Source organism: Erithacus rubecula (genome assembly GCF_903797595.1).
Source record: "Erithacus rubecula genome assembly, chromosome: 1".
Lineage (NCBI taxonomy): Eukaryota > Metazoa > Chordata > Aves > Passeriformes > Muscicapidae > Erithacus > Erithacus rubecula.
The window spans coordinates 76,795,442-76,812,354 of record NC_136658.1 but is presented as its reverse complement, the minus strand read 5'-3'; the positions used below and the strand labels follow the sequence as shown (position 1 = coordinate 76,812,354).

General features: G+C 38.9%; 1 protein-coding gene across 1 annotated transcript in view; it reads right to left on the bottom strand.

Moving 5' to 3' along the window:
• ATP8A2 (ATPase phospholipid transporting 8A2) overlaps positions 1-16,913 on the bottom strand; it is a gene marked incomplete at its 5' end in the record, with an annotated part of 312,234 nt that overhangs the window by 141,380 nt on the left and 153,941 nt on the right. The window contains 2 exons of the mRNA XM_079298009.1: positions 444-554; positions 4,443-4,626. Coding sequence (XP_079154135.1) covers positions 444-554; positions 4,443-4,626 — 295 coding nt within the window. The remainder of the gene's footprint in view (positions 1-443; positions 555-4,442; positions 4,627-16,913) is intronic.

Here is a 16,913-nt window from a genome sequence, read left to right as displayed (position 1 = left end):
GTGCCAGCTAATATATGGTCTTTGTAACTTGGAAGCAACCGCTGTAGTTTTGCATAATTTGTTTGCCTATTAAATGCTATTAAACGAACTTTTACTTTAAATGCAGCCCCAAATTCAAGTTTTTATAAATATAAGCACTAATTGAAGTGTTTCCATGAATATAAAGATGCTTTCAATAAGAGTGTTTGCACAGAAGGAATGAACTTTGTCTCTCACATGCCATATCCAAAGCTTCGCAGTACTGAAAACCTTTCGTCTTCCCTCATAAACATTAGGAGATTCAAGTGAACTGATGTGAGGAGGGAAACTGAATTTTATATTGTTAAACATGGAAAAAAATGGCAGTCCTTCTTGCTTGATCCATTTGGGTGAGCTTTTCTAGTTACAAGAGATGATTTAAGGAGTAAGCACCAGTAAATAAGCATCCATTTAGTTTCTCTTACCTCAATAATATACAAAACCACGTTTTTGTAGAAGCAGTACAGAATGCATTTGGTAACTCGATTGTAACTCCAAGCACCATGGACCAACAATAGCTTCTCCAAGTAGGAAAACTGAAAGACAGAAAATAAGTATTTACACATACAAAGAATAGCTAAAAAAATGGTTGAAAGTAAACATCTGTCCTCAAGGAGGAGAAAAAAATCCTCTAATCAGCCCTGAAAGCTATTCAAGTGTAACATTTAAACAACTTAACAGAAGATACATGCCAAAAACAACTCTTAAAATACTTAAAGCTAAAACCTTTTTTGCAGCAAAACTTCAGAGATTCTAAAAAGTGGTTTTAAATGGCAAAAAGTCTTCAATTGTTATCACCATCCTGATGGCAAAAGCAATGTTTCCAGGCTTACAAGGTTCAGAATCTCCTTTCCTTGTATAACCCAATAATCAAAACTTTCTTGAGCTGAAATAAAATACACAAGAGGGGAACAAAAGTGGAAAAATAGATGCATTTATAGAGAATAGGTAATTACATTAACATTTCCTGCACACAAAGTGTCGGTGATTGGGTGTTATATAAAATACTGTATAAAGCAATTGCATCTGCCAAAAAGGGCAGCTAAATGAATCTTGTATAACTATGTGCCTTTTAATGCTAGTTTGAACTCCAGATAGAGTTCAAACTCTGAACTTTTGAAAATGGGCTTTTATGGAGCCAGTGTTGTAATCCAGACTGGGAAATGCATAATTTTCTAGTCTTGGTTTTGTTAGTGAACCTTTTTATGACCTTCAGCATTCCACTTTTGCCCAGTTACCTACAGTTCAAAGTGATGGCAGTGTTTACTGTTCAGCATATGGATACCTGAAGGGATCTTGGACACTAAGGTAATTATTTGCTTTGCCTCCTTTTCCACAAAGTGACTTGACAGGAAAATGCCAACATCCTAAATTTAGATTCTACATAATTTATTTTAACCAAAACTTATTTGAAATTGAAAGCTACAGTAAAGAGTTAGGACTGCCATAAGGCAGCTCTGCTCCCATGCCTTCCAGCAATGAAATCACTGAACCACAAATCCTGCAAGGATAGCCTCTCTCCCACACATCAGCAACTCAGGTTTGTTGGGATATGCCAGCAGAGAAGGAGAAAAAACAAAAGTGAACCAGGCTTCACTGTTCTCTGCTTAACTTGAGCTAGAGCTATAACTGGGACACTCCCAAGGGAGCAGCTGACCTGTTAGACCCCTAATGCCTCAAGTTAATATGAAGGAAAGCTACAACTTATCCCATCAAAATTAGAACCAAAACAACACTAAGGTGATGGGAAACTTGCCACAATGTCCTTACAAGTGATCCCGAAGTTCTTGTGGAGAATAGTCATACACGACCTGAGATTCTCTCTCTGCTGAATCTAAGTGACATTCCTGAAAGCTAAAGGCAACAAAAAAATCCTACCATTAATTTCTCTTGTCTGCTCTCATGAAAATGAGTGCACTCCAGAGCACAGCAAGTAAAATACTCAGTGCCTAAAGAATACACTGAGCCTGCTCACACTGGTAAAGAGGCCCATGAAGACATGGCAAAGAAATAAACTTGCTTTGATGCTGATATTGTACAAATGCACAGCTGCTGGCACAGAGCAGTACAGATGGGCTCTACCAAGACACTGTCCTTGTTTGGATGCTCCTGTATTTACAGCATTTTGAATCAGCAGGGAACATTATGACTATCTGGCCAGCCTACCTGTGAAACAGTGTGTGTAAGTTTTTACAGTCATCTCTATATCAACCCTAGCATAACTTCTTTTACACAGAGATTATCTTCTAGAAAGCATCTTGACTAAAGGATGAAGTGATGGCATGTTGGGGGGGTTTAAAGACCATGAAAAGGCATCCAAAAACAGGCCAATTTTTCCAAAGAAGAAAACTGAAGCAAGAACATTTGCTGAAGAAAGAAGCTTTCTTAATTAAGAAAAGGAAACAGTCCCTAGACACCAGATGTTCTCTGAATTAGGATGATAAAGCTATTTAATGAGAAAAAAAAAAAAAAGTTATTTAAATCCACTACTGCCTAACTAGTTAGGTCATTTGATTTGGGAATTCTCTAAATAGAGGTCACTGGTGCACTATCATTTAAAGGGAAAAGGATGATTCAAACAGATGCTCCTTGCACCTGTGGAAGCTATTTCAAGTGGAGTCAGACACAAGTTGGCTTTTTATTTTTGTGTGGTTTATGCTTTGATTCTCCCTGGAATCCCAAATGAGCCTAAATAGAGACTCTCTCTTCTCTAAGTGCCTACTTCTGGCAGCACTGCATTTGAAATAGCATTTGAACATGAGATGCTACATTACAGTGGTCATCTTAAATTACTCAATAAGAACATACTCTGCCTTCAAGGCATGCACACACAGTATGTTTTAGTGGGAGTTATAGGTCTTCACTGAAAGAAACACACTCCACAAAGATCAAGTTTTTCTTTTGAACACTAATTTACTTTTTTTTAAAGCACATATTACCTATTTCATATTGAACTAAAAAGATTGATTGTTATTGTCAGTAACTTGCTGACTGGAATTTAAACCAAGAGCAACTCCCATGTTCTAACACTAAACTGGAATACAGGCAGTTTTGTTAGTGGAAAAGAAACATGTCAACATGGAATTACTTCTCCATAGTTAATGCTACTGCAACACAAAAGAAATTACATATGTAGGGCCTTCTATGGACAAAACCCTTGCTACTTATGCTTAGTTACTAAAGCAGATGTAATAAATGATCAGAGGAAGTCCAAGGAGAGAACATTCCATTAAGTTATACAGCAGAAGCTATATATAATCCACTGAAATTAAAAATGTGAAACTCATTACAAGATACCAGAGACAATGACTATGGCAGTTCTTACACTGGTATATATTTGGGATATGCTACTGTTTATGACAGAAAAACTTGGTAAAACTGCCTAAAATTCTCAAGATAGATTTTGTGAAAGGTCTCAGATTTTCAAACCTGAAACCGAGTGTTCCTCATCAAAGGTCAGAACAGAGCAGCAATACAAGACTGCCACTTTGCTTCTCAGCAGGGTTAACACAATAAACACTTATCTGTGCATACAGCACCATTATCCCTGCCTTTTCAAAGCCTCACCTGCTGCTGGAAGCTACCAAAAGATGGTAATGTTTCATGTCATTTGGTAGAACAAACCTACCAAATCTATCTAGACTACACCCTGCCAAAAGGGAACATTAGGAGATGTCTCTGCTTCCTGTCAGCTCAATCTGGTTTTGCCCTGCATCAGTCTCAAACACATAGAGCATCTCAGCTGTAAGTAGTGTTCCGAGGATATTCACCAACTGAAGCATCTTTTTCCCTTCTGACTTTTCTTTCAAAATCTTGATTCTAAATTGTGGTTGCTTCAGTAAAACAAACAAACAACAAACAAGGCTTTTAACTCCTCTTTTTACCTGAAGTAATCAGTTCTGAATTTGATGAACTAGTTTAAGAGCACTTACCCAAATAATGTTCAAAATAACATATGTCAAATGAAAATACTGGCCAGCTCCCTAGAAATGTGATCAGTTCTTGGATGCAACACAGGGTGCAGGAGGAATAAAGACAGAGGAGACATTTTAAATTAAGAACTGACAAACAGTCAAATTCTCACACATTTGGTTATAGTACCTACTCATAGTAAGGGAAGAGTTTGCACCAAGACAGATCAGTTATTTAAAAGCATATTAATACAACCATCACAGAAAGTGCTTCCCCCTGACTATTGAAGAACCAAGATATTGCACAGTTGTCAGGAGGAAACTAAAACTTTGAAGAGAGAAGGAGCTTTGTTCTGAAGAATCCAAAATCATAACAAATCCCCAAAATATATCCAAAATCAAAACCAGAGATGCTTCTGGCTTGAAGGCAAGGAGAAGCCAGTTGAGCACTACATGGCTGCACAGTGCACTTCTCACAAGATGATATGGCAGTTGTTCATTCTTGCATCTGACCTGTGCAATGGCATAATCCGAGCAATTGGTTGCCTGCATGCCCTCATTGCCACTGATCCCCACTCCAACGTGAGCTGTCTGGATCATTCCTACGTCATTGGCACCATCCCCAATGGCAAGTGTTATGGCATTGACGTGTTTCTTGACCATGTCTACAATTTCAGACTTCTGTAGAGGAGATACTCTGAAAAGGAGAGAAAAAGGTGTCAGTTTCTCACATGCTGAGCTATGTGCCTTTCCCAAAAGAACAGCTGTAGCCTACATTTAGATGTAATCAAAGGCAGTTGCTGGGAAGTTCCTTTATTCCAAGCTTCAACAACTAAGCTTCAGAACCCATGCCAAACTATTTCAGAAGAAAAAAGTAGCTTTAAAAATAGTTTCACATTTACCTACTTGCTGATATTTGATGCAAAAGAGACCAAATCTATATGAAAAGTTTCAAAGCTTTGTTTTCCTTACCCAGTCCCTCCTAACTAGTGTAACACTGGTGATGTTATATTGGGAACATCGAAGTGAGTTTCCTCTTCAACTAGGACATCTTACAGATTAACACTGCAGGATTCCCTGCCTCCTGGCATCACCATCCAGAAGGAGAAAGACCACAAATACATTGAGAGACATTTTCAATGGTTTGCAAAAGTTACTGCAGGCTTACTTCACTAACCAGTTCTATTTAATATCTTTATTAATGATCTCAGTGAGGGGATTGAGTACACCTTAAGTTTGCAGATGACACCAAGGTGAGAATATTGATCAGCTGGGGGGCAGGAAGGCCCTGAAGAGGGATCTGGACAGGGTGGACTGATGGACCAAGGGCAGTTGTATGAGGTTCAACAAGGTCAGGTGCTGGATCCTGCACTGGGGTCACACCAACCCCAGGCAGCACTACTGACAGAGAAGCTACCTGGCAGAAAGGGACATGGGGGTGCTGGCAAACAGCAACTGAACATGATCCAGGGTGTGCCCAGGTGGCCAAGAAGGCCAATGGCATTCTGGCCTGGATCAGCAGTGGTGTGGCAGCAGGAACAGGGCAGTGACCCTGCCCCTGTAATCAACACTGGTGAGGCCACACCTTAAGTGAAGTTTTGGGCCCCTCAATTCAGGAAAAATAATTGAGGAGCTGGAGCATGTCCAGAGATGGTCAACAGAGCTGGGGAAAGGTCTGGAGCACAATCCTTATAAAGAGCAGCAGGGGGAGCTCTGATTGTTCAGCCTGGAGAAAAAGAGGCAGGGGTACATACCAAATCACCCTCTACAACCACCACAAAGGAGATGGTACTGAAGGGGGCATGTCTTGCCCCAGGTAAAAGACAGTAAGGGGAAGGTTTAGATTGGATATGAGGAAAAAAATTTAGGGAAAAGGTTGACCAGCACTGAAGCAGGTTGCTCAGGAAAGTGATGGAGTCACAATCCCCAGAGGTATTTAAAAGTCGTGTAAATGCAGCACTGAAGGACATAGTTTAGTGGTGGACTTGTCAGTTAAAATTATCTTGAAGGAATTTTCCAACATTAATGATTCTACTCTCTCCTCCAGCTGATCTCCCTGTTTCCTAGGCCATCTTTCCAATTTCATATCAGAAAGCACAAGGTTACTTCCTGATTTCACATATGTCTTGTGTGCTAGTTCAACTCTGACCTTGGTGACAACATTACTCAATTCCAAATCAAAAGACTGACTCAATGATATCTGAATATCCTTATCAGATTTATTGGCAGTTACTTTAACCTGATTCTTCTCTCATATCACTTTCAAGTCAATAAAAATTCATGCAATTCAGAGTTGAATTGTCTAAACTTAAAAGTGGAAAAATACTCAGGACTAGTTTTCTAAATTGGATAAGACACCCAAAATGCCCTTTTGTCATGGTAAAGGTAGATCAAGTTACCAAATCATATGAAGTATTTTGGAAATACCTACATGTAGATTAAATATTTCCATTCTAACCCCATCTGTACAAACAACCCTAATTCCTTTCACCATCCGCTTTAGTTAAAGTTCCAAATTATTTTGTATGTCCTTAAATAAAGCTTTAGACAAAACTTCTCCACATCTCAAGTCAGCCACATACCACTCAAAAAAAAAAAAAAAAAAAGTAACTGATATCTAAAAGCTTTACTATTAAAATAGGAGGGGAATAGGAAGCTTGGGGAATAGGGGAGACAGAGATTTTTTATATGGCATTTATTTTTCAGAGTTCACATCCTGTGAGTGCAACTAAAATAGCCATTTAATACACCCATCTGGATCACTGCAGATTAAAAAAAAAAAAGTAGAGTTATCTTGTTCAGCATTATGCTTTATGGCCTTGGTTTTGTTTACTAAATACCTAAATAGGTGTTTTATTAGTAAATCACTCTTAAAATAACTTGATGAGTAATTTGGGAAAAAAGAAACTTGCAAGGCTGAAACCACACATGTGAACTAAAACACCTGAGAAGTCTAGCAGCTGTCCTGTTCCTAAAAGCCAAATACAGGAAAAAGTTGACTAAACTATAAAATTTACTTAATACCATTGTATAGATCTATTAAGCACTCCACTATCTGGCAGTGAAAATACCACTTGGCACTATAGAGGCCCAGCTAAATTATCAACACAAAGCCCCAACACACTAACCTATGGAGCACAAAATGTGTTGTTTTTTATTATAAATCAGCTCTGAGCATCATCTACACCAAATTTTAACTTCTTTCTCATACATGCACACACATGCTTCTCCCTCTCCCCCAGTACTCACATAATAAAATACTAAAGCATGGAGCAAGAACTCAAAGGGACTTCAAGCCATAAAATGGAAACTCCAGAGGGACTTGGGGCCAGCTGTGGAGGGTTTGGATTGATAAGTGCACAGTTCCCCATTACCAGCTCCAGGGGCACCTCCAGTACACAGGACCATATACTTTTGGCAGTCTCCTCATGAAATAATTTCTTCACAGCAAAGTACTGCACACATCTGCTAACAGCCTTCTCAGACATACACTTCTCTTGGAATTTCAACTCATGTTCAACTACTTTTCAGTCACATAGTTAATAGAAATATCTAAGAAGCACCCTGTTTTCAAATATGCTTAAAAGAGCAGGGGAAGGAAAAAAAGACAAAATGTGAACAGCATCACTGACTCTGTAGTTTAAAACTGCAGCTTGTCTACAGACACTTCAGACATGATCAGAATGTGGCAGAGATGCTCAAGCTCGTTCTAGTGCAGTTTAGCTAGGACATGTCAAGCAAGCTAATGCAGCCTGTGCTCACTTCTGTGCCTACAGTGCAGATGTGGTTTCAGATTTTAAGTCAACTTTGCCATTAGTAACCCATTATTTGGCAAGTCAAGAGAATGTCTCTATAAAAATGCATTTATCAGCTACACAATGTACACAGAGTATGTTTTTACTGTCTTGACCAAATGAATTTAATTATATCCACAGTTATGCAGCACCAGTTAATGTTTAACATCCCCATATGCTTAGTACGGCTAAACAAACTACCAGAAATGCTACATGTGCATTTCAAATACCACAAATATTTATGGACTCAGTTTAAGAAATAAAAATCTAAGACAAGATTTCAGCACAAAGTGTTACTTGATTGTAGTTGTTGCTCCTAAACACCAGCTCTATAACAAGCATCCTCTTTACACTTCAACAGCAAGTACAGCCCACAACTCTGGAGAACACATTTTGTAGCACACAGTACATTAGCTATGAAAACTGCAAATTGAGATGATTACTGATTTCCTGAGGGGTTTTACACTTCTCCTCCCCCAGCTCACTGACTCAGCCTCCAAACCTCTTTTGCTCCTTACCATCTGTTTGGTACCTACATACTGCATTAGGTGACATTAATCCCCTTAGCCAGATGATCAGAGCTGTGGTACAATTCTGCACATTTGATAAGCTGTTTACAGGAAGAACTGAAAATTATAGCACAGGATACGATTAAACTGCAGCCCCCCCAGGTATAGCCAAGTTCACAAAGATTATGGACAAATGCACAAGTTCAAAGTAAAAGGCACAAGGTAAGAACTAACTTCTTCAAAAAAAACATTCTGCAGTGACAGAATTGGTACGTATCATTTGATGAAGATCCTTGGCTTTCATCACAGAGCGCACTGCAACAGCATCAGGATGTAAGCCTTGCCTGGATATACACCCAAATAAGAATTAAGATATGAATAAGGCATCAGTTGCATCAAAATTTTCTGCTTATTTTGTATTCATTCCCTGGGCAGACAAGTAGTGCTTCTTATAAAGGTTTTTCGAGTGCCACTCAGGAGTTCACTAAAACATTTTCATTTATACATAAGTTATTTTTATTGCCTCTGCTCAAAAAATGTCTTTGACAACAGACTGATTCTCTACTTTACACATACTTGAGGGGAAAAAAAGAAGTTTCAATTACCACAACTGCAGCAATAGCTACAATCTGATAAGATCAAATCTTCAGATTCTTGCTCAAACTCTTTCCCTGACAATCTGAATTTAGCCTACACAGTCTACATGAGAGCCTAAAGTCAAGACTTCACCTTCATAAAGTGCTTATCATTCAGCATCTGGCTGTGCAATATAAAGTGCACATGGATGATGGCAGGGATACATGAAGATAGGTGTCAGTCATGCAGCAGAGCTGCTCCTTGCCCACCTCTGGGAGTTCCTTCTGGTAGCCTTGCCCTCGAGAAAGCAAAAGCTAGCACAGAGAACAGAAGGTTGTTGTCAGTCTCAAACCTGCTTAGTCTTTATCAGCACCTTTAACAGATTAAGGAACGACTTTTCCTCCTGAAGAAGATGACTGATGCCTTCATATCACATTGCTTCCTCTGTAATGGGATGGTTAGAACAAGAGAGGGCACAAAGAACCACACCTTGTGAGGAAACTGGGACAGAAATGCAGCCCAGAGCCAGGGAATTCTCAGAAAGATACAGATCTAATTATCCTTAGGTTACTTAAATTCATAAGGAAGCAGTGGAAGGAGGCAGGGGACAAGTAGCTTTCAGGTAACAAGAGACTGTGTTGTAAAATCAGTAAATACTTTAAGGTCCCTCTTGAACTTGGAGGAGGCTCATGAAAAGACAGCACAGGGCACAGCACAGAGCAATAACACAGATGGTTTCCAACGAGAAAATGACTTCTGCAGATCAGGTCCTGATGCTTTAAACATTTAGCTTGCATTTGCTTCTTTATCCTGAATACATTTTCCAAGCAAAATCCTTACCTGTATGTTTTGTCTGTTCAGAAAAGCTCTACATGCATGATCTTGCCTTAGGTGCAAGGAGCTGGATTTACAGGTCCCTTCAAAGTTGAGATATTCTACAATTCGACTCAGAATTTTACTGGGAGGTTTGTTCAGGCTTACTTTATTTTCTTGAGAGAATTTAAGCAACATGAAAGACCTTTAATTTCAAATTTTTTGGTAAAGAATATTCTATGGGAGAACCAGAGCAATTAACAAATTCTGTCGTAATTTAGTGAGAAGTTTCATTAAAAAAAAAAATAAAACCAACCAAAAAAAAACAACCACAAAAAAATCCACAAACTAACAGTGAAGCACTGATATTTAAAATAAATATTAAACATTTCATTTAAAAAACTCATTTTTGGTACCAAAGTTTTTTAAAACCTCAAAAGTAGAAACATGAAACCATCAATTTTAACCAAGCAAAGCAACGCAATAGAACTTGAACTTAAATTTTTAATGTACTTCATCTAATTTAAAGCAATCAATTCCTTTACTGCACGCTTTGTGCAATCTACAAGGCTATTCCTCTTATTCCTAGAGTACATCTAATATATCAAGAATGCAGTCACAAATATGAAAGGAAGGACAATCAGCACAAGCATCCCTGTGTCTCACCAGTCAGCTACACTTCATAAGATCTTGTCAGTAGGAAGTGATAAACAGTTTTCTTAACTCTGTCCCTATGCATATCTGCCTTTATTGCATTACAGATGGAGGACAGCAACTGATGGCAACTGTAAACAATAATTCTCGCACAAGGCCCTTAAACTACAGCTGCATCACCACAGATGCTTCAAAGTATAAGCCAGGTATAAGCCCAGATGGGAAATACAAATGCAGTATTTCAGAAAACTATTAGTTTTATTTATTGCATTCAAGTCTAAAGGACCAAATAAAGACAGGGTTCTGCTACAGAACTAGCAAATGATACTATCAGTTGTTTATAAAAAGATAGATGATCAATAAAAATACAGTAAGTAAATCCTAGTAGAGTCCTTTTATTCATAAGATATATAGAAAGAAAAAGATCAGGTAATTTTTAAGAGACCAGTTTATATCCAGACCATCTTACAAGTCCATGAAGAGAGACAGTCCCACAAGCTCCTCCATACCTAAGCAAGGCACAATTTGATGCCTATTGTCAGTCATCTCCTGTGTTCTGCCACATGTTAGGTTTTCTGGGGATTTTTTTCTGGGTCCCTTCCACAAAAACAAGGAGACTAGAGAATTTCTGCTGAAGATTGCATACTTTCCACACACCCAATTTGATCCAAAATACTCTGAAGACACTCTTACTCATGCTTCTAAATTTTTAATGTTCATTTGTGAAAAGAGGAAGGCAAGGAAGGAAGCTGTTTCAAGTATTACCTTTTTCTGCTTCCATGCCATAACAGGCATAAACACAAAGACATTAATGTCTTTAACATGAAACATGAAATTGATATCCTACTTCCTTGAAATGCCTTGTTAATGCAACACAAAAGGCCCTTAAGAGTTCACCTTTATTGCAGTGAACATGATTTTACCCTGTTCTATCATAAAATATACTAGTACTTCAAAAAAGCCCAGTGACCTCATCTGCAGAAAAGGCAGATGAGAGACAGCCCAGAAAGCTGAGAGCTATGAATGACATGGTCATAAGTGCATGCACTGGTTCCCAGAAAAAAAAAAAAAAAAAAAAAAGCAAGACAAATTAACACACCACTAAAAGTAATGCTCAGAAAAGAGGGAACATCACCATGACATTATATTTAGCAGTACCTAATTACACAGTTGATTTCTTCTGACACACATCAGCCTACAGATTTGAAACCTGGGTCATCCAAACAAGGGTTAGGCCTAACTGCAGTCATGATGCCCTGAGATATCTTGGATAATCTTGTAACAGTACAGTAACCCACAGAAGAATAAGGAACAAAAGCACACATCATGTTGACTCAAAATGTGCTTTGCATTGAATACTTTATATTTAGTAATTTTTCTGAACTTCCTTCCCCTGCTGACAACTTTCATAGGACTGGCTCTGGTGTAGTACTTACATTTTTGGAGTCAGCCCTGAGTGAACTGATGGGATAAAAAAGCACCAAAGGAATTCATCCAACTACTCATAAGTGTCTTCAATGGAGACATCTCTATCTGCACTAATCACACCACACTTCTTTTATAGTCAGAGAGAAACAGGCACTTCTGGAGTGCAATTCATCTGGCTTGAGACATGTATTATTAAGGTTGTAGTTCACTTCCTCTTAAAACTGCTTCTTTCTCTCAACCAAGGTAAAGGGAGCTGAAGGTAAGAGGTTCACATGAAAAAGTTGTAAAATTTCACAGGATGAAGCCCTTCTTTTACATTACTGCAGTGTAAATACCTTTAAATTAATCAAGTGCACAGGCTTTTGCTCTCCTATTTTCTGGTCAGGTAGAATGCCTGCTTCCTCCTGATGTAGCCATCTGATGCTGAACTGACACATCTTCCCTTCTTTTGAAGCCCTCACTTCTTGACTTTGCTTCTAGCTCTTGCTAATACTTTTCCACAGCCCCATCTCTTTTGAACAGACAATCAGAAGCCTTACCAAACCTCTACTGGCTTCTCTAAGAACAACTTCAGCTTTGTCATCCTTTGTCATTTCACTTGTAGTCTCATTTTTCCATACTTATTTATTTTCCTGAGCAGGCAGTCCTTCAAATCGCTTCACTCATCCAAATTTATCAGACTGGTTAAATTCTGTTTTTTTAAAGAGTTTTACATCCTATTTCACCCATCATCAGGAGTCTCATTTCATCTTATAATACATAAAAAAAATCTTCCTTCAGTTTTTCAGTCTCATTGGTCTGCCAGTCACACACTTGACTTTCTGAGCAACATGTCTTACCTCTAAATTTCAGGTTATCCAGAACAGGTATTTTTGATGCCTAGCAGAGCTCTAAGTCAAAACACTTCTACGCACATGCTCACAGGACATGGGGCAGTTTTTACACTTAATGTTTACCAAAGCAGTTCCTTCTGCATCACTTTAGATAGATTAGATATGCCTGCTTAATATAAAGCTCTCTTTGTACTTATAAAGGTCCTGAATTATACAGTCTTCTGAACAGGAAGAACCCAAATTAATTTAGTATCTTTTGACCACCAAAAAAAAAAGTTTTTGCTAATTATATGGGGGTTTTTTAACACATGTATCACTAGAGAATTTCTCACTTGCATTTCCTATTTCAGTAACTCATTTGCCTTTCACAGATGCCACTGAAATAATCTACAGAGGACAAGGGCTAGGAAATAATCTCTTTATAAACTGGATTCGAGGTATTAAGCAGTGAAACAAACACAATGTTCCAGGAAACACAGGGTTAAGTTTCAAGTCAGCATCTTCTTCCTCTTTGATATCCCTCCCTGCGTGTTTCTGTCTTGATTGCCCTTCCCCCAATCTGCTTTATGGGGCAAAGATTAAATACGGAAAATCTAGTTTGGAAAACAAATTATTTGGGAAGTGATGAGTTGGCATAAACACAGCGTGGAATGAAAGACTATTTTGCATTTTTAACTATAATGGTCACTAGTAGAACCAGCTATATGTTTTTAAAATGAAATTAATATATCAAATTAAATTTGAGCTTCCCTCACCCCAAGCTGATTAAGGCACATTCATTTCCATGTTAATCAGCCTGAGCAGCTCTCATGCAACACAGAAACCAGTCTTTCTAATGACAGAGCAAAAAATTTCAGTCTGCAAAACATACAGATTAGTCCTTTTATAACCTTGAGGACATGCACACAGAGCCAGCAGTTGTGTATTTCACATAGCAGAGCTGTTTACAAAATTTCGTAACACATGATTAAATGAAGTGATGATTGACACTATGACAATTAATAAGCACATCAGCACATTAATCAAGCCTCTTCCCCATGGTGAAGCCAAAATATCAATTGGAAGAGCCAGGGTGAGCACCTGCCTCTAGAAATAGAGTAGCAATACTGTGAGAGCATCAGTTACACCACATACATGGCTATTATGGAATCAAAGCATAATTAAAGTTGGAAAAGACATCCAAGATCACCAAGTCCAACCATTAGCCCAAGTACTGCCCAGTGTCCCTAAGTATCACATCTTCTAAAATACCTCCAGGGACAGTAACTCAACCATCTCCTTGGGCAGCCTGGTCCAATGCCTGACCACACTTCCAGTGAATTTCTTTTTTTTCCTAATATCCAATCTAAACCTCCACTATGCAACTTGAGGCCACTTTGCCTTGTCCTGTCACTTGCCACCTGTGAGAAGAGACCAAGCTGCATCTCCTGGTAATCTCTTTTCAGGAGCCTAATGGGTGCTTGGCTCCTCCACTCAACTACAGCTCAGAAATATAAAATAAAACAGCTCTGGACATCATCACTGTTCTAAACTACTGTTGCTTTCAGGATCATATACCTAAGAAACAAACTACAAACACTGACATTGAGAAGGAAGATGAAGGGATATGTAGCTAGTAGATTTGAGAGAGTTTGCTATTTTAGCAGCACTATGAGCACTGAGGTTTTTTTCTTCCTTCTGAATTCTAGTAACTCTGCACGATTTATTTTTCTCCTTTTCTATGGAATGCTCCTGTATTTTAATATAAAAACGCATATAAATGATCAAGTTGCAACTGTATGTTATAATTCAAAAGCCTAGCATCTCTGAATTACATGCTCCTGGAACAGACATGACAGACACAATCTGGAGCAGGGCATCTTACACAGTAATTATCATCACTGGGCTGCAATCATGTAGAGAACTCACTATCCAAAGTGGAAGTGCCACTTCCATAAAAATGCGAGCCTTTCCATGTCCAAACCACCAGTATACCTGAAAAGCAGGGCCATCATGTATCAGGGAAGAGAGGTGAGGTCCCACATTTTCCATTACAACACTACCAAAATGCAAGTTACTTCCCACCCTTCCCTTAAGTTCAGTCTCTATTGAACAAAATGCCTGCAAAGTCCCTAAATCATTAGATTTTAAAAAAAAATAACTATAAAAAAACCCCCAACCAAACAAAAATTAAACTAAACCAAAACAACAACACTCCCCCCAAAAAAGACAACAACAACAAAACCACCAAAAAAACCACCCAAAAAAACCACCAAAAAACCCCATAGCTTCTGTTTTCCACAATCTCTACACAGATAGGAAAGTCAAGCACCAGGGTGTTCCCACTAAGATTACAACAACAACAACAACAAAATTAGACCACTTTTATATAGGAAAGCCATTGACAACTGAAAGTCTGACTGGGATTGGCTCATTCTCGGTCAACTATTAAGTCTGTTCTCTGTCCAAAGTCAGGTTAGGTATTAACTTACAGCAGAACATTCACAGCATTCTCACTACTCCCAAACACAAGCTGAAAGAAAGGAACTGGACATTTACCTCTAACCTAAGACTCAATACCAGCAACACTGTTTTAGAATATTACTCCTTCATTTTCCCTCCTTCCTCTCCTCACTCTCTTCTTAGCAAGGTCAGTTATTCACTAGCCCATGGTTAAATCACAGCATTAAAACACAGCATCCAGGACAAGGAGGTGATTTTGAAGTCTTCATCCAACCTATACTGTAAGTTAGTATGAGCAAATTTACATCAAGATGATACAGTAATAACATCTCTGCACACAACCAGCCTCTAACACAGCCACACTCTAGGGCAATCTGTAACCCTCAAACACATGGTTCAATATATACACACATCTTGTTTAAGACAGCAGTGTCCTGTGGTTTGTGAAAACAACACTGATAAGTAGCAGCTGTCTGTAAGAGCAAAACAGAAGAACAGATGGCAGAGTGAACAGAGCACATATTGGTCCCCTGCACCTTTGACTGCCAAGCACCTTCCAAGGATGAGGACTCTGCTGCAGAGAAGAGCACATGAACCTGAGCTGCACATCACAGCCTGTCACACGAGGCCTTAAGCACAGCACTTGCTGCAATAGTGGGAGCAACTGCTGGGCAAGAAGAGGCCAACCTAGACCAGGCTCCCCTCTGCCACACTGCCTGAGCAGACTGCCCCCTGAAGCTTGTTCAGGCATTTTGGTGCAGTCAGGGAATACCTACAGCCCAGGATGAACACATGTGCTCCAGCATCAATACTTGATCCTTAGAGCTCTTATTAACAGTGTATATACACACAGCCTGAAGTGCTCAAGACACAAGGCCTCACAAAACTCAATTCTCTTTTCTTTTCCCAAACTTACATTGATCTCATAATTATGTCTCCTGAAAGCTCCAAGCCGGCTATCTTGCTGTTATTGAAAGGGATCTTCAAGAGTTTTGACAAAAAATGCATCAAAGAAATTGCAGCTTTGATTTCCTGAATGTGTCTCAACTCTACAATTCTGAGAACTGCTCTCCTTCCCACACATGACTTTTAGTTTCTCATCCATATTCCTAACCACAGGATCACCCATATCAGTACAGACAAAACTTAACACAGGACTGTGCTCCATGGAGTACAGACAGCTTAAAAAAGCACACATGTTCTGTTTAATATAACAAACTAGGCCAACAATTTTGCTTCCTGAGTTAGGCTAAGAACACAGAACTAGGAGCCAGGTCTACAGAATGTCAAACATTTTCATCTTTACAGAAAGAAGACAAAACGCTGCAGTTCCCATTTGGTAAAACACATGTCCACCTATCACAGGACGTGCTTAATTAGTACTAAGTTGCCAAGAGGAATCATGCCTTGCACTACTCTTTTTACTTAAGGGAATAAAGACACACACAGAGAAATAATTATACATAAGGAGCTTTGAAAGAGCACAGAGAAAACAGGTGCATTTATGTCAACTTTCTCCTGAAAGCTGGCAGAAGGACACTGCCTAAAGGACCTTCTTCCCTGGAGAAAGAACCAGCTTTGAAACATTTTAGCAGGTGTTATAATGAGTCCATTCCTATTAACTTGTGGTCTTTTAAGGTGAACTGTTGGGCAACTGATAGGCAGTGTGAAGCACCAGCACATTACTGGGGCCAGAGGAGAGGACATTTCTTCCATACACACTTCTTTACCATATCAGCCTTACAAGAGAGTTATTCTCCCACTTCTACAATGCACTAGATTTTTAAGCACTGGGCTTCTTTAGACCATTAGTGCCACAGCAATACTGAATTTGAACAACTTCCAAGTCAGAAGCATCAACGAAATTTGAAGTATCAGACAGAGGTACCTTATTTATTGCTAATGTAACACCTAGGTCACCCATAGCCCCAGCTA